At 36.4% G+C, this 19,398-nt stretch overlaps 1 protein-coding gene across 2 annotated transcripts in view; it reads right to left on the reverse strand.

Moving 5' to 3' along the window:
- Window positions 1-5,036: 5,036 nt before the first annotated feature.
- The window catches only part of LOC120775648 (trithorax group protein osa), a 32,664-nt gene continuing 18,302 nt past the window's right edge, over window positions 5,037-19,398 (reverse strand). Inside the window, exons 2-4 of one of the 2 annotated variants that reach the window (XM_040105904.1) lie at window positions 7,150-8,316; window positions 6,379-7,089; window positions 5,037-6,207 (exon numbers count right to left, since the gene is read on the reverse strand). In XM_040105904.1, coding sequence (XP_039961838.1) covers window positions 5,062-6,207; window positions 6,379-7,089; window positions 7,150-8,316 — 3,024 coding nt within the window. In that variant the 3' untranslated portion in view covers window positions 5,037-5,061. Of the gene's footprint in view, window positions 7,090-7,149; window positions 8,317-19,398 lie in introns of both variants that reach the window. The other variant, XM_040105903.1, reaches the window with a different exon arrangement.

The following is a 19,398-nucleotide window of genomic DNA, read 5'->3' on the forward strand; positions in this document are numbered from 1 at the left end:
CGGTACCTATGGTTGACTTTTGACCGAAAATAACGTTCAATGTGTGAGATATGAAATTGAAATTCACACAAAATCCTTTCTTGACAATAGTGTTTCTTTTTATCAAAAATGGGTTGAATCGGTTCTTGTCTGAGCTCCCATAAGCCTAAAGATTTTCGAACTCTAGGTCTCTTTATGCTCGATATATCCGCCAATATTTGAGTCATCTCAATGAAAATTTTAGAACACTGTATCTTTGCGGCTAAAATAGATACAATTGGTTGAAAACTTAACCCCATATAACTAATGTGAGGATTTTCGAACCTTCGGCTGACTTTATTACATGTTCTTGGTGATTATATGTGAGGTACCTAAATGAAACCCAGAGAAAATTTTTTTCGTATGTGACGTGACGTGTGACATGTAAATAGTAAGTAGATAAAATCGGGTCTATACTACCCCGTATATTATCAGCCGTAAAAAATATATTGCGTTTAGCCATTTTCGTTTTTTTAATAAATCTTATGCCGAATTTGTCGGTCAGTGTATGAATTATGTATATAGACAATATGTAGTATATATACAATTGTTTAGGTTCCGATAATTTGGAGGACATTTTATATCTTGAGGTATCTCTCTCGCTTTATTTCTTGGATGTTGCATCCGAACTTAGCGCTTCCTTACTTATTTTATTTTCCTATTTCCAAACACTGTTTATGACATTTCGGGAATACTAGCTGAAAAGTGGGATTGAGAATCAATAGGAAATAAATAATATGTTTTATGCTATAAACTTAGTTTTGACTAAAATATCTACCGATTGATTACTAGTTATGTATGTATTTAATATAGAATTTTGTGCAAAATACACATTACTCAATTTCAATGTAGTCAAATGAAAAATATATTTGATTTTGCAACGCATTACATAATTTAATTTCGTTATGTTTTCTTGTGCAATGCACATTCAGAAGTATGTTATAACGAAATTATTGTCAATTAATTGATATTGTTATTTTAGGAAAATTCAGTATTCTATCATTTTTGCTTTCTTAACTTGCATGCAATAATTGCTTATGATATGTTTTATTTACGTTTCATGCAACATGTACATATGTACATTAATGAAAAATAATGTTTAGCACATACATACATACATATGTATGCTTTTCACACATCACAACTGCATGAGTACATTAAATTTCAATTATTTTGGCAACCTCAAAATATATACATAAGTATGTACAAACACACATACTAACGGAATTAGCAAACACTGTCATCTCTTCAGTATAACGTTAAATTAATAAACAACGAAGAAATAAAATATGTTTGCTTACTCTTTAAGCAAATAAACTCTTTGTTTAAACAACAAAGTGTAGTAAATTTCAGAACCTTCCTTTCATTTCTTTGGCACAAACAAGCAAAAGAAAAATCAAAACTTACAACTGTTCAAAATCAATTGCAATAAAATAAATGAGAGCAGGAGAATGATTCTCAGCGCAACCGTAGGCAATGCATGCAAATGCACTGAGTGCGCGCCGTTATTTGTGTTGTGCCGGCAAAAACAAGTTTCATAGTGAAGAAAAATGTGCGTATCAGAATTGGACAAAATTGTAAATTAATTAATAACTTGAAGAAATAACCAATTTTAGTGGGAATAAAAGGTGAAAAATAGGGCAAATAATTAGTGTGAGTGTAGTATGAGTTGCAGTAAAAGTTTGTAAAAATGTGAAAAGCAGTATGTTTTAAATTTCGTTTGAAATAACGATAAGAAAGTGTAAAGTGTGTAAAAGTGGTACGAAAATTTTATTTATTATTAAAAGTTCCATGAGCATTTTGTTTGTGTGCGAATTAAGAAATGTGTTGTGATGTGAAAATAATAATAGTGCAAGGAATTCATACCAGAAAGGATTACCTGGAAAATGATGTTGACAATAAGAAACAACAAATGTAAGGTGAGTCAAGCATGTTTAGTTCTTGCTAAATATTCCAAATTAGAAATTCAAGGGAATCCACGCATGTAGGCAGGAGTAGTAGAAAATAGTAGCATTGTAATTTATTTGTGCTTTTGGTCTCTATAGCGCAAAACTGGCACAACGAGCACAATATATTGATATTTAAGAAACCAAACAATAGAAAAATTTAATTATTATTACATATTTCACAATGCCTTAAGCGTTGAATTTGTTAGTGGGTTCAGTTTCATCTCTGTGACACTGCCATATTAATTTTTCTCACTTTTAAGTTTGTTTAATATTTATTTAATTTATGTTTTTAGTTTTATAATTTAGTTAACCTTCATTTAGGCGCATATTACACAATTTAGCAAAGTCCTAACTTGGATTAATTCAGTTAAAGGAAACTATCGGTTAAGTACCTGGTTATTTACATAAAGGAGCCACCCAAAATTTTTCTTAATGCTTCTATGAGTTTTCTAATGTCCAATTGACTCCGCTAACTGAAACTCTTGTGTAAGTACAGGGTTGAAAATAATGTATTAAAAGGCATTTGAAAATTGAATTATTATTACATTATTATTTTTGTGTTATCCCTCAAATTTTGGCTAAAGAGAATTTACGAATTTTCAACCACCAAAAATCGGATTATAAATATGGTAATACAATATTTTAATTATAAATGCCGAATTAAAAAAAACCAATATTAAATCTGAGTTTATAATTTGTTTATTTTATCACCATCACTTCTAGCCCACATTTTACTGTCAAGTTTTTATGTTGCACCGTGACATGTGGGATGTTTAATATACTATTTGATACTTCACCGATAGTTGAGATAAAGATTTGCGTATTGACTCATTGTTAATATGAGTGATTTCTCGTTTTAATTAAGGTTAGTTTTAGCAAGAAGTGAGCGTGTTTGTTTCCATCTCTGTCGTAACTTCTTATTCCTGATTAGGAGGGTTTTTATTTCTTTCGGCTAAATGGAATGATCGTCATTGGTATAATTTAATTGTTATCGGTTCTGTACTGTCTTACAATTAAACATTAACAGTTATTTTTATTAAAGAATTCCAAAGTTCCCACCTTGAATTTTTCGATATGTAAGCTATACATTCATTTTGTCTGAGGTTTGAGAGAATTTTGCTTTTAGAAACAATTAATCCACAGCTGTGGCTCTCTAAAAATATGTGTCTGTTTATCGCCTGTTTGTTTTATTCGGAGTATATTTAGAAAAACTCTTCTGCCGACTAATTGTTTGTGTCTATAACCACTAAACCAGCAGAATTTCAATCACTTATTTAACTGAAAACAATTTAAGTAAATCAAATGTTGGTGAAGAACTATTCCACCCAAAAATTATTTGTGATTCTAGTCAAGGTAACTTCAAGTTTTAAATTCTACTTACCAACAATCATTACACGCCTTTTCCAACAGCCCAAGTCTGTGCGAAGTCAAAAGAGATAGGTAACAGCCTACTGGCATCACCACCGAGCCGGATGGACATAAGTAACAACCCTAATTGACGGCATGAGACAGATGCTGGAAGAGCTTCTATGTTTCTGTTCAGCCTTATATAGAATCTAAGAGCTTTGCAGGTTAAGAGACTAGATAAAGTATGAAAATTCGTTATCAAGTTGCTCTTAAAATTTGCAAAAAGCGGAAACGTTTTGTCTAACGAATACTTTAGGTCAAATTAAACTGAACTTCCGGTATTATTAATGATCAGTAGATCAATGTATGGCGTGACAGCCGTCCACTATAACCTATCCTATTCTAACTCATTAAGTGGATAGTGTTCAGATTTTAATGATGTCATTAAGCATATTCATACTAAAGCGAACTATGAATTTTCATATTTCTCAATTCAACTAACTTTTAACTGTTACATAATACTTGATTTTTATTTCCCCAATTTGGTGTCGATCTCTTAAAAAAAGTCTCGCTAATTGAAAATTCTTCATCTTCCTAAATGTGACTTTGAACCCATTAAAGAGTTTTATATACCCGATTATTTTAGTCGGAACAATAACAAAAAGAACAAAGGCTAATAATTTTAATAATATTAATGCTTCTAAGATTTGAGTTTAGTCTTTAAGCTCTTAGTTGGGAATACACAAAATTTAAAAAAAAAGTACGAAAAGAATGAGCAAATAGAATAAAGTTTCACCTAAAGTTATAGAACAACACTTGTTAAGAGGAGATTAAACATAAAATCAAAATGCGATGTTATGATAATTCTTTGCTAATTAACTAATTAACTAAATGTGCTTATAATAGATGGCTAAAGAACATTGCCTCTCAGCTTGCAAGCTTCAGTTCATCTGAAACGTTTTGATGAATTTGGTAGGGGTAGCTTGAGTATCTCTAAAATATTTCCAGTCTTTTTAAGAGGCTATTAAGTGTGATTTGTGTTTATGCATTGTCCACCGCTCTGAACTCGATAAACTTAATAGAGTTTATGTTGTTGTTTAATAAGGATTTCGTTTCCTTGTTCGCTTAAAAGAAAAGAAAATTTATTTCTTTGCTGTTTGCTTCTATAGTTTTTGAGTAAATGAAACAATGTCATTTAATTTTTGTGTAATTTTTATTTTAAATAAATTATCGCAATTATTTATACATATGTAATTTTACATGGTTTTAATTAATAAACATTATGTTTTAAACATTTAATGAAAAGATGCTCACTGCGCTTTGCCGAGTGTCCATATACGCAATAAAGGCAAAAAATGTAAATATTGCTGGTTTACATTTTTGCAGGACAAAGGCAAAGCCATGCACAATAAGATATGGCAACTTTAATGGAAAATGATAGTGAATGTTTTTTATAATTAATAAATGTAAATGTAATTGAGCTTAAACACTAATGGCAACCTTAACGAGGTTGAGGGAAAATTATATTTATTTGATTTTTTTGTAATGATATTAAGTACTTTATTTGTTCCGCCAAGAGAACATTTCGTTATCGTTAAAATAAATTAGTTTCGTGATGATAACTAGCTTCGGTCATATGTATTATCACCTCGGCGCCACAGCCATCACATAACGGACAGCGCATGCGCCACAGCAGTGACTTGCATTTCTAAAAATACCACATCTACCGTTATTTATATCTAGGTCGCTAATGCTTCGCTTCATCGTCATCGATTTCGGCCGCTACAATCGGCTTAATTTCCCGCACTGTCGCCACTTCTTCGCCATCGGCGTTTACTTGCACCTCAACTTTGTCGGATTCGGCCACTTCGGGCTCGTGTTCATCGTCGGGCGTGGCATCTTCCTGTATGTCTGTGTCGGAGCGGCTTTGTGCGCCATGACCGTAGATGTCGTTATTTTGATTTGTGATCACCTGTACGGTGTGCTGATGCTGCACACCCTTTTGTTGGGGTTGCTCAATGGCGGTTAATATCGATTGCAGTAAGCCTTCCGACAGTATCTCTTCATGATTAGCGGACTGTTCGGTTTGTACCGATTTTGCGCCATTACCGGCAATGTCCAGTTGGAATGTAGGTTCATATTGAGAATGCGCCGCGCCACTGACCTGTTCAGGCGACAGCTGTATGGATTGAGATTTCTGCGCAGAAATCACATTAAGACCATCGAGACCGGGCAGTTCTTGAGGATTAGTGCCATCTGGCAGCGCCGCTACAGAGGACTTCTGTGAAGCATAGCCGTCATAGTCATGATCGAGGTGATTACCGGCTGACGGTAGTCCGTAGCTGTCGGCAGGTTCTTGCTCAACGAACTGTGTGTGTGTCTCAGCCACAGGTATGCTTTGCGAGATGGCGTTGTAGGCGTTAGCTGAGGTGCTCGAAACCGAGTTTGAGGCGGAGTATTGTTGCGAGTGTTGCTGTTGGAACTGATGTTGCTGTTGTTGCTGATACTGGTTTTGTTGTTGATACTGATTCTGTTGCTGCAATTGATAGCCTGCACTGACTAGGTTCGGTCCTTGACCACAATCATGAACCTGCGTGAAGCGCGGTTCCTGTTGCAGAGGCAAGGCTTGCGCGTGTATGAATTGCTCATTGTGCTGCGAGGAAGAGTATGACTTTTCGAAGCTGGAGCTCGAGGATGCGCTACTTTGCTGCTGGAAGGTTACTGGACCAGTTTGTTGTGTCGGTGGCAGATATTGTTGAGATGGTGGTGGTGGAGGTTGTGGGAAGGGGCGACCATGTTGTGGTGGTGGTGGTGGTGGGGGTAGATACTGCTGTTGCGGTGGTGGTGGTGGCAAAGGTGGACCATATTGGTTTTGTGCGTTGCCACGATGCTCCTGTAATGGGGGTAAAATTTGAAATTGGGGTTGTGGAGGAGGTGGAGACAATGGTGGGAATTCTTGGAATGAACCATGCTGTTGGAATTGTTGTTGTTGTATTTGTTGTTGTTGATGTTGAAAGTTTTGTGTGTTTTGTTGATGATTGTGGTGTTCGTGTTGCTGATTTACCTGTGTGAAGACCTGAGGCGGCTGTACTTGTGGCAACTGCTGCTCAATAACGCCAATGGGCACATTGATTTGCGCAGGCGGTGGTGGAGGTGGACCGTATTCCGAACCAATCCCATTATCGGCGATTTCATTTGCTGCAGGTGGTATGTAAGTGGGCGACTGAGTTGGTGGTTTAACACCAAATTGATCCAAATGTTGCACGGCATCACCAATAGACTCTAGCAGACCTTGAGGGACTGGTGGCCGGAACGATACCGGACGACTAGGTTGCGAAGCACCATGCGTAGGAACATTCAGAACATTGCCGGATTGCGAGCCATAATGTAAGCCAGCTTGAGAGGATGAGGAGGAGGATGCAGACGAGGAGTGGTGATTTTCCACGAATAGCGCGGCACTGGAAGGTGGTGGTGGAGGAGGTCCATAATTGTCGTTTGGTGGCAATGGTGGTGGTGGTGGTCCGTAATTGCCACTTGGTGGAGGCAATTGAGATGGTGGTGGTCCATAATTGCCACTTGGTGGTGGAAGGTAGTTACCACTCGGTGGTGGGCCATAACTATCCACTGGTGGTGGCGGCGGGGGTGGTCCATAGTTACCGCTGGGTGGAATTAATCCGCCATTAATGTTATTGTGTTTATGCGCGTGAATCGAGCCGGGCGCATAAGAGTCTGCCGGTGGTTTGCTATACGAATCATCGCCACCGCCAAGAGCAACCTGTAGGAATAAACAATCAATATATTGCTTCTTGTGTTATCTTAACGTTTTGCCACTCACCTGTAAAACATCAGTTTCGATCGAGTTAATATTTTGTTGCTTGAAATCACCCGTTGGTCCCGTGGGTGGCAATTGTGGACCATGGTTGGACCCATCGAACCCACCTGATTGTAACGCAACCGCAACAAGTTGTGCATCGCTCAATCCGGCAATAATGCTACCACCACTGCCAGTTGCAACACCATGACTGCCGCCGGAAATACTTGCACCCCCGCTGTACTGTGTGCCGAAGCTACCTTGTGCGACGTGACTATAACCAGATTGAGTCTCAATGTTGTTGCCCTCTACATAGGATCCTACAGGTGCTGGTATCGGTTTCCAACCGTCGCAAGCTGTGTGAAATGGTGCTTGTGAGCCGCTTACACTGTGCGTATGTCCTGAGGCATCTATTTGGATTTGCACTTGTTTTACTGGGCCGCCGCCATTACCATGATGATGGCCACCGGAGGAGCCGCCATTACCGCCACCGCTTGCCAGTATAATCGTTGTTTCAGGCACTTTGTTGAAGTTGGCAGGCGCTGGACCGGGGCCAGTAAGTCCTAAAGCTAATGGCGGTGGACCATACGAAGGCTTAGGTGGTCCATACACAGGTTTGGGTGGCAAATTTAGCGGTCCTGAGGGTGGTGGACCATAAGAACTGGCTGGTGAATGTTCAGGTTTGAACAGAGGCGCGGGTAATGGCGAAGGCAGCGACTGTGGTGGTGGTCCATAGCTGGGACGAGGTGGTGGGCCATATTGTTGTGATGGCCTTGGTGGTGGTGGTCCGTATTGTGGCGCAGGACGTGGTGGTGGGCCATACTGTGCCTGTGGTGGTCCATAATTGGGCGCGGGCTTATGTTGAATATGTGGTGGACCATAGAATGGCTTTGGCACACCGAAATGCGATTTGATTTGTTCGTTGAAGCCACTGTTAAAGCTATTGCTGCTGCTGCTGCTACTACTTGAAGAGAAGCTGCCACCATTGCCGCCGCTAATGAATTTGGGTGGTCCATACTTTAGTGCTGGTGGGCCATATTCACGGAACGGTATCTGCTGTGGTACGCCATACTCACGATGTGGCTGTCGTTGTGGTGGTGGTGGGCCATATTGTGGCCGCGGCTTCACAACAACGGCATCACTGCAACTGGCCGCTAGCAGGAACGTTACTGCTGTTATCCGCAAAATCATCTGCAAGTAAGAAGTAAAATGAGGTTTTTGTTAGTTTATCCAAATTTTAAGTTAAAAAAATATTTTTAGGTTATTTATCACAAGAGAGTAAAACGTTTTGGAATTGAACTCTCCCATAAGTATATATCGTTTTCAGGTGGACAGTTTTGTCAAACTTAGTTTAAATGCAGTCTTCTATGAGGTTTCGCTATGTTAGCATTTCGACTAGTTTAGAAGTCGTAAGCGAAGAAAATTTGCTCTCACCGTGAACTGAGTTTTAAGTGCTAGACCTTCCTTGCTTCCTATACACTTGTGGTGATATTGGTATTATTTAGGAAGTACTTTTAGAAAGAAACATCTTTTAATCAAGCTAATTAAGCTAAGCGGTCAAAATACTACCCTCTCTCTATGTTATCCGATCCGAAAGTCCTAGTACTGGAAATTGCGATGAATCACGCATCTTGTTTCAAAAGAACTTTTTATGGATTCATGGAACTTTCTTCTTATAAAGTATTCAGATACGTCCTCCGATAACAGTGTGATACTTTCTATAAAGAATCCACTACTAGATATAATTCTTTTCTCCTCGTAATGTTGCTTCAAAGATGTTGTTTTAAAATTAATCTCAATCTGTCTTCAATTATTCTGGCTAGGATTTAGGTAGGCCGCTACCGTAAACTTTACTTTTGAGTGAATATAAAAATATTGTATTTAATTTTTGTGTATTTCATAACCAAATTCTATAATCTCAAAACTGCTTACTTCTAATTTAATCACATTGCCGCTCAACTCAACCATACAGTTATTACCCACGCAGTTGAGTGAGCAGCTGCGCTAGACTGCCTGCCTCTCAGCCATGTTGAACCAAGTTGAGTTGGTTAATGATATCGCAGATTAATTACAATCAAATTAATTTCAGTAGACAATTTCATTGAAATTTCGGCAGTCACAAACACACACACCTAGCAAATCATCAAAACCATTTATGCATGTATGTATGTGTGCAGGCAGGTTGTGAGTGCGCATTTGCGTTTTATCTGTCGCGCATTGCAAATTACAAAAACAAAAAATTAGTTGTGGAGTGGCATCGCACTTTCACCCAACGCTCTGTGTTGGCATGTTGCACGCTATTTAGGTATTGTGGCACAATGCTGCTGGTGGTCCGTTATTTGGTGCCCACATACCTAGATGTATAGCCCCCAGACGGGGTCATGACGCATCAAACTGAATTTGAAATGGAATTTAATTATGAAACTGAAATTAGTAGAAAACAAAAATAGCAACAAAAGCAATAACAACAACACAAAAATGATAGCAAAATACGAAATACAGGTGCTTATGCGCAGAATTAGTTGACTGTGGGTTGGCCTGGCGGCTGCACATATTTATTAAGGGTGTATATATTCATATGTGGATTAGGGTGGGTCAAAAAAAAATATATTTTTCATTAGCAAATGTTAACGTTAAAAACTCTGGTAAAGCTTGAGGTCTTAGAATTTATTTTACTAGGTGTTTGATTCTTCTTTATTGGCGTATACACCGCTTACGCGTTTATGGCGTGTGGTAGGTTATCGATTGAAATAACACATCATAAGATTGGATGATTTCTGCATTCCAAAAAAATTATGTATAGTGAAAAAAGTTATTTTCTTTTTACAAAAAAGAACCTAATATGATTTTTTTCTAACTTAACTCGTTCAAAAGTTATTTGAGATCAAAGTTCAATCTTAAATCGTAGAAAATAATTTTTAAACAATTTTTATGTACTTTTTCAAAAAAAATTCTTCAAAATTATTTGTTTTTGTAATTTCGGAAGATATTTTTGCGGTGTTAAGGACAAAAAAATTTTTTTTGGACCACCCTAATATGTGTCTTATATATGAATATTTGGGTATTCTGGGTATATTGGGTAATCTCGAACCATATTTTTGCAGTATCTAAGGAAAATAATGATTTTTTTTGTCCCACCCTAATGTGTATCTATTTGTCTATATTTGGGTATCTGTTCAATTGCGTCGCAATACCGCACAGCGTCATGTCAAGGGGGAAAAAAAATAAAAAAATACGGTGGGCCTAAATGTGTGCATATTTGAGCATGGATTCAATTGCGTCGCAATACCGCACAGCCTCATGTCAAAGGGACGATGGCAGCTAACAAACTAATGTGGCGGGCGGCTGACTGAGCAATCAGGTGGACCCAGCAAAAAAGTTTGGCTACTTTTGTTGTTGTTGTCGACACGATAGTAGGTCGATTGGTCACATTGACTTTGTGCATCGCTGCCAATATGCGGATGCGCACATTTCAAATTGAAAATTTTGCACGCAAACGCACACACGCCCACAAAGACACACACACACTCTCCGACTCTGCCAAGCACTTGTGTATTTATGCCTGCATATCGATTCACCAACGCATTAAACTTGTTTCGCTGAATTTTCGGGACCGCCCGTGTCGTTTGTCAAACGACAGACCATTTTCCGTTTGGCTGTCATTCGCTTTGTGGCATCTTTTATTTATTGTCAACCACACATTTTGCGGCTGGCTTTTGGCATTTAATGCGGCGACTGTCGACTGGCGGTTGGCTCGCTGTTGTGGCCCATTGATTTTATTAAATTTTCAACAGCTTTCTGTGCTGTCGTTTCTGTTGTTGTTGATGTTGCTATTTTTGTTGTTGTCGGTGATATGCCAGTTTGCCGTGACAACTATTGGCGCACAACCGCTTTACACTTGCATATCCACACATATATGTATGAGGTAGTGTAGCTGGCCAAAAGCCCTACTGCCATGCTTACATTCGCGAGGAACCACCGGCGCTCTGGTTTTATGTGATCGCATGCGTGTGGGTATTTATGCCGCACCTGTGTGCCGGCTTGTGTGCCGCCCATCAGCGCTGGTTGCTGCCAACGTATTTGACAGGTGCCGCTCGTTGTCTCATGTTTATTTATAAATGCATATGAGCCCGTGTTTATTTCCCACAACTGCCATACATTTGATTAGTCCATAAACCTAAATATGCATGTCTGTTTGTGTATTTTATGTTTTAATTACTAAATTTTCAAGAAAAACCGAGCCACTATCATCACCGTAAATATATATGTATTTACTAACTGGCAAAGCTTGAACTTATTTATATTTCAATATTTCTAATTAGTTTAAAATATTTTATTTTTAGTGTACATAGTTGTACTAACACATCCGACGAAATTATTGCCGTTAATAAAAGTTTCAAAATAATTTGAGGAGAACACGTAGTGTTAAATTTGAAAATAATGTTTTTTTTTATATTTTGTTAGCTTGACCTTAAAAAATAACATACATACAATTTTAAATCGATTTTAAGAAATTTTTTAAGTTACAGTCTTCTAAAGTGTATTCGCTGACCTTAATCAATCTGATCTAATCTGATCGTTAGATGCGTTTTTGCTCAAAAAACATTTTCCGAATATGCTTCAGTGATTACTCAGCGACAAATGTTCTGATTGGTTACTATCATTCTGCATGTTCTGTATAAGTTCTCCATATAATGACTTATTTGATCTGATCAAAAATCAAAATTAGGTGTGTCAAAATTTAACAAAAATTTTTAGTGAAAATCCACTTTATTTTAAATAGTTGACTTGACGATTTCTGATTTTTATTTCTTCTATTTTTTCGACCGTATCTTCTAGAGAGTTTTTTCGACTGTAGGTCACTCTACAGACAACATTCGTTATTTTAGATGTCATCCACGAAGAGGAGGCTGGAATCACTGCAGCAGTCTTTTTAGCGTTTTCAGAGATCGCATGTAACTCGATTAATATTTTTTTTTTTTAAATTTATTTTAATATAGGGTATGACAATTTCCTTTCATTAGTTTTCGTAGAATGCGTTTAACGGACAAGCCCAATAGATTGTGACGTCATGTAAGAAATAACAAATGGTTTTTCTCATGCGTTTATGATGCAGGGTCTCGGAACGTTATTTGCTATCATCCTTGAAAGTGAACAAGAATTATGCTAAATAAGAGGACTACAATATATTTAATATGGACCTATTTAGCGAAATGTTTAATTTGTAGACTTGTTCCAAAAGAGTCAATGAATTCTATGAAAGAACTAAAATGGAGTATGCTAAAATCGCATATCTTTGACATTTTTCACATTTTCAACACAATTGTCCCCTACGAAATTCTTAAGGATTCTCAAACAATTCAGATGAAAAGAAAACAAATACAAAATATTGTTAAGAACTGCAGCTAGGTTTTTACCACAGTTGCAAAGACTGAGGTGGGCATACTTGGTTGGGTTAAACAATTTAGAATTGACACTTGTAGTCAGAACCGATAACAGTGACAATCAATTTCATTGCCTTAGAGTCTTGCTGTTACTTGCCTGTTACTTCAAGAGCATTTCTTAAAAATATTAAATCATATTTCTGAATTTTGTGTTTCTATAACAATAATATGACAATTTGACCTTGTGCTATAGTAGATTTTAGGAAATTGGCTTCGAAATTGAACGAGTCATGAAAAAGTGGACTCAACGGATGGACCATCTAAGACGTAGCCGAAGCCAACATATGAAAGAGATAATTAAAAAAATGCCAAAAAATATTCTTTCGAATGATGTTAAATATTTCCCATTAAACTTGAAGTTTCAGTGCGTTTTCTTTAAAAAAGTAGGGAAACTTGAAATTGAAAATATATACGTACTGCGACTAATAATAGGTGTGTATAGTTAGTAGGGTGCTTCAAAAAAAAATTTTGAATTTTTTTTTCAACTCTTTCCCCCTCAAATGTTAGTGATTGACAAACAAAATATCCTCCCTCAAGCCAGGCGCTGTAGCCTAACTCTAAGGGGTCGCTATTTTTGTTTTAGGTTCCCATACATTTTACATAGGAATTTTCGTTTTTTCATTCAAACGAAAAATTCACCAACTAATTTTCGTTTCTCAAAAATAACCATCACATATTCAGAAAGTTCATTTTAGTACTAACATAGATTCGAAATTTCAGTAAGATCATCTGGGTTCAGCCGAAAAACAAATATAAGAAGTTTTTAAAAATTTCAATATTGTATGATATTTCGGTTATATTACAGATATTTTATGGTGTCAAAGTCGAGCTGATAATTTTTAAATATAAATTTTTTATTTTTTTTTTTTCGAAGATCCGGCTTTGACCTCTTATAGCATCTATCATGTAAACTTAACAGAAAAGAGGATAAGTGAAAGAAAAGGTTAGATTACGAACATATTCTTAATTTTTTAACTTCAAAAAACGAGAAAATACCATTTTTACTTAGGACTCGGTCTCTCTAAAAAATGCTGCGCCTAATGCTGTACATAGTTATATGTGTAGATATGACACCAATTATATATTTATTTTATTTTCGAATACAATATTTTGAAATCAGCAACCAATGTATTTTAATCGTCACCTAAAATGCAAAATATCGTAATATTACTTTTTATAAGTTTACAGGCGATTGAAAAACGATATAATGGGAACCACCAAAACCAAATTAGAGTTTTAGTTATATGTAAAATGGTTATATTTTGGTTACATCTGACAGTGGAAGCTGGAAATTTTTTTTATATGTAATACGATGTAATGAGTCGTAAGCAATAAAAATTTCAATTTCGATTCCCTTTTTTTTTGACGATATGTTGTTTTGCCTTTAGGACGATATGTTAATGATATTATCAAAGGTAAGGAAAAGTCATTTGAAAATAATAATTTGAAAGTTAAAAAATAATTCTACTGTTATAAAAATAGTTCTATGAAATTCATTCCACTTCTTCCACGTCACTGAAAAAGAGTAATGGTGTATTACATAATGCCGACAATCAAAATATCAAATCTCGAAATTTAGCATTTTGGTTTATCGATATTTTGATTTAGCTGAAAATTTGAATTTTTTTGGTATTTTGAACTTCAGTATTTAAAGTGTATCTCACATTATAAGTGCATATATGTATGTACATATGTAGTTGTACAACTATATCCATACTTTTTCATCCAAGTATATTATGTACCATATAATTTATCTCTTCGCCCTTCACCATAACACTTCTTGCAGATATAGCATTAACACTGGCAATGCATCTGCCTTGACTTTCCACATGGCTACTATTGCTTCGTGACTAGAAGAGTAGTAACAGCAACAACAACAACAAAAGCAATCAGAAACAGCAACAGCTGGAACAGTAATACAACACAACCATAACATTTAGACAACAGAGCAACAGTCAGTCGTTATTTCGTGTATTAACAGCTATAACAACAACAACAACAACAATGTGACAGAAATTCCTGCAATTGTTACTGCATCTGCATTTTATGTCACTTTGTGGGTGCCACTCATTTTCGTGGCACATTTTATGGCGCATTTACATTTTTATCATCGCTGCTTTATTGTTGCTTTCGAACAGCTTTGCATACAAGCCAACCAACACACACACACACACATCCGCGCACACATTTGTACAAGCATTCATAAAAATAGCAAATTCGTCGCCGTCGTGGTTGTTGTTTTTATGGTGAAAGTTTGTGTACTTCGATTATGACGTAGCCTTCATTGACTTTGACAGTCACGTCGCGCTGCCGCCATTGTTCAGCGTGACGTGCACGCTGGCGCTGGTGGCTGTGCCGCCTAATGAACATACTTTATTTGAGTTACTGCTATTCACATGCGATGAGAGTTGCGACCGCGCGCAAATATGCGCAAATGAAAAATATCTATTAAACGGCTTTTGTTCGAGCGACGCGGCGCGCAGGCGTCCCACACCTTTCGCTGCGCCGCCAATCACTTTCGTTTCAATGCGTGCGGTTTTGGTGTTATTGTTGCTTACGCAATCGTGTTTGTTTGATATTTTATATTTAGCGTCTTTATAGAAATTGCTCTCCTTCCCTCTCCATCCCTCTGCTGCTTCGATTCCGCTTCGAATTGAACAAAATGGACTGTAGTTACTCGGTTTGCACAATTGGTCGTTGCTGAATGCCTCAAATTTGTAGCCGCCGCAGCATTACTTGGCGACAATCTTAATGAGCAGTAATTGCTGCCTTTATGCGACGGCTTAGGCCCTAGTTGTGTACATTTTGTCTGCGCTGTGTCCAATTTTATGTTTGCTTCATGCTTCCGCTTTATTGCTGTTCTTTGATTTATTTCTTCTTCTTTTTGCATTGCGTATCTCCAATTGCTCTGACGTGATGTAATATTTGTTGAATACAATTTTTTTATTGTTAGCTAATTTTGCAAAATTACATTTTCTGCTGTGACTGATTAGCGTTTCTTTGGGTTGTTATGGAAGTTAATAGTTCTTGCAGCAAATTACTTTCGTATTAACTCGCAAATGGCATTGATACAATAATTTTTATGCAAACGGAGGAGACTTATTTCGGTTGTTTATGGGTTGAAGTCATTAAAGTAGCAAATCATACAAACAGATCATAGGACTGAAGAACTTAAAGTTGTTAGACTCAAATAATAAGCTCAACACTTTTTAGAATACATATTGCATATAGATATTTTTTAATCAAATAGTAAATAGAACATGATCTATTCCGCTGTCTCTCTATGTGGACTTCTATATGTAATACATATGTACATATTATGTATAAAATGGCTTAATTCGATTTAAAAAACCACAAAAAACTTGAGAATATAGAAAATCAATCCATGGAATATTGAACCTTTACTACACTTAGGGATAGACTTAGGTATTAATCAAACCAAGTTAACCTAGCTTAACGGGGTTGTGAAAATTAAATAGTTTTACATTACAAATTCGAAGATTAAAGATCTAGAAACGTTTTGATAGTAATTTCTGTCGACTTTGTTTGATATAAGAAATATTCAAAATGAATTAAATATATTTAGTAAGGAGAAAAATATGTTTATCTTGAGTTTGGACATCCAGTTTGAATGCTATAGTGGTCCGATCTGAACAATTTAATATGGTTATATAGTATACTATATAATTTGAATTTGATTTTGATTAATCAATTTGTATGACAGCTATATCCCTTAGTAAGCTGAATTTGGCGGTTTCGAAAATTGAGCAGTTTCTTCAAAAGAAAAAAACATGTGAAAATTTTCAGTTCATATCAAAAACTGCGCAGCTAGGTTGTGTATATATAGAAGGACGCACAAGCTCAATCCATCAGCTCATCACTCTGATCATTTATACATATACATATGTATGTACAAGTATATACTAGTCTCCGACTTTCTTCTAGGGTGTACGAACTTCGTGAAAAACTTAATATTATGTAGTCTTTTCGTATTACGTCAATATATGTGCTACCAATCACATTTTGTCATACCATATAGTGGAGGCAAGGTGAAGTGGTGAAAGGTGAAGTTGAGAAAAAGTTACAGCTGTTCAAAAATGAGTAAAATAATGAAGAAATTTGCTGAATATTGAAATTTTTCTTTAAAAAAGGGAAGAATGCCACGCAAGTCACCAATGAAATTTGCGAAGTTTGCGGAGATGATGATCTATCAGTTCGTGCTGCACAACAAAGGTTCGCTCGCTTCCGTTCCGGAAATTTCGATGTGAAAGATGCATCTCGCTCTGGTCGACCTATCGTTGAAAAAGTCAAAGAAATTAAGGAAGAGATTGACCAGAATCATCACATCAGCAGCCATGATAACGTTAAGGAACTTAAAGTTCATCATCGAACGGTTTTGAATCATTTAAAAAAAGCTGGATGTTTGGGTACCACATGAATTGTCTGTAAACAATTTAATGGACCGAATTAACATCTGCCATTCTTTGTTGAAACGAAATGAAATCGAACCATTTCTGAAGCGAATGGTAACAGGAGGCGAAAAGTAGATCAAATACGACAATAAAGTGAAGTAATGTGAATAATGCGAAAACGATCATGGTCCAACCGTGGTGAAGCTTGGCAGATGGTCGCAAAACCAAGATTGACACCACGAAAGGTTATGCTGAGTGTTTGTTGGGATTGTAAAGTAATCATCCACTATGAGCTGCTCCAGCCTAGTCGACGGATTGATTCTACAGTTGACTGTCAACAACTGATGAGATTGAAGCAAGCAATCGAATTTTTGATGACTCGGCAAAAACTGGAAGAACTTGGCTGGGAAGTTTTGATGCATCCACCATGTAGCCTTGAGCTTGGACCATGGGACTACTATTTGTGTTGGTCAATGCAGAACTCCCCTAATGGAGTAAAGTTGGCCTCAAGAGTAGTTTGTAAAAAATACAGTTTTTCGCTGAGAAACCAGAAAAGTTTTACACTGATGGAATAATGTCTACAACGGAAAAATGGAGAAATCTATAGCTCAGTTCTCTTTTACAGCTTTGTTTAAAAGCCAGTAATATTCATTATTTATTTAATTTCTTTAATGAATATTTTATATGCATTTATTGTACCGATCAAGAAGCTGAATGAGACTCACTTGGAATCATTAACTTGTATATAAAACTATTTTTAAAAAATTACTTAACAATTTCCATTACAAAATTTAAATTGACTTTTAGGAGGAAAACATTGTTTTATAACATAGGTAGTCAAAATTTGTATCATACGAGTATCTCTCTACTTCATCTAAAAACAATTCATCAAAATTCTCTGGCATTTTATTTATACTTTTTCTTTAAATTGTTTGCTGAACCCACTTAATTAATCCACTACACATGTAAATTAGCAAAACAAAATTATTTCGCCTCCAGCGAACCGGGTTACTTATCGTATTTTACGCCTCACATCGCTATCCTCAACGGAGCGCGTAATTGCCGATCGCAGAAAAGCGTTAAAGCGTATTAAATGAAGACACTTGTTGAAATAAAGCCGTCTAGTTGTACACTTATTTCCAGCCGCAGCTTATGGTACATGCTGAGCTTGTGCGCATGCCCAGTTACATTAAAAGAAACTGGGGGCCAATACAAAGCCGCAACACGTATGACAGCTGGAGCTCAAGGGGCATGACAAACATTCAAACTCCAAACAGTCATCTACTTATGTGTGAACTGGAGTACGCGATGAGGAATGTGCGGTTAATTAAACGGTACTTATTCGCACGATCGACACCAAAGGTGGAAACATGCGTGTTCGTATGTGCGATGTTAAGTTGTTTGATAAGTTAGCGCATGCGTCTTGCTATAAAAGGCAAATTCAATGCGGTGCAGTTAATTATTTAATATGCTTGTAAAGTGGTGTATGGAATCCGCTTATTTGGGGTATTTTTAGATACTGTGTTAATTTAAGTAGTATAATAGGTAATTTATTTGTATGAGGCTGAAAGAATTTACTCAATTAGATGAATGGAGGCCTAGGGCTTCAGGTTTGTTCATGAGTATGCTTAGGCCGGGGACTTTTGATCTGTTACTTTCAAGTTGTAATGCTTGCTAAAAGCCTGTCTCTGCTAAAGATGTCATGATTGTGAATATTAATTATGTAAAGAATTTAAGAAACGCTAAAAAAGAAAATTATTTTCCTCCGGTGTTTTATTAATTCGGACGTAACTTGTTGATAAAAATTTTAGACAGTCAATAATATTAAATCATTTTGTATATTTTTTTAATATTGTGAAATTTAACTATCTATTAACCCCTCAAGCCGCCACCGCTTACTCATAGGCTCATTTCTTGCGATTCCACTAACCTCTTACTTCACTCGTAAAAAAAAAATAATCGATTTTTCTTGCACATACCTATTTAGTCGCATCATAAAACCAAATATTAGCCAACGCATCAACACTTCTATTGATCCATTCGTCAAGACGGCACTCAGTCATTAATTGAGTAAACCGAGAAACTTTCACTCTCTTTGCAAGTGGCAAATAAAAAATGCAAATAAAAAACGCTATAGAAATTATTTTCGTTTCTTATTAGCTATTTGCTGTTTATGTTGTGTTTACATGTTCGCTATTGTTGTTTTGTTATTGAATTGTTTTGCATAGTTTGTTAGTTGTGCTCGTTGGCTCATCATTTTCTTACACAATTGCTATGTTGCTTTGGCGCCTTAAATGTGTTTTTTTTCATATTTTTGTTTTGCTTTTTTTTACATTTTTTTTTTTAATTCCCGCAGTGCGTAGAGGTTTTTAGACTCTTTGGTGTTTCTGGTATTGCGAAAATATGTTTACAAAAGC

This window comes from Bactrocera tryoni, chromosome 4, assembly GCF_016617805.1.
Source record: "Bactrocera tryoni isolate S06 chromosome 4, CSIRO_BtryS06_freeze2, whole genome shotgun sequence".
In the NCBI taxonomy this organism is placed as follows: domain Eukaryota; kingdom Metazoa; phylum Arthropoda; class Insecta; order Diptera; family Tephritidae; genus Bactrocera; species Bactrocera tryoni.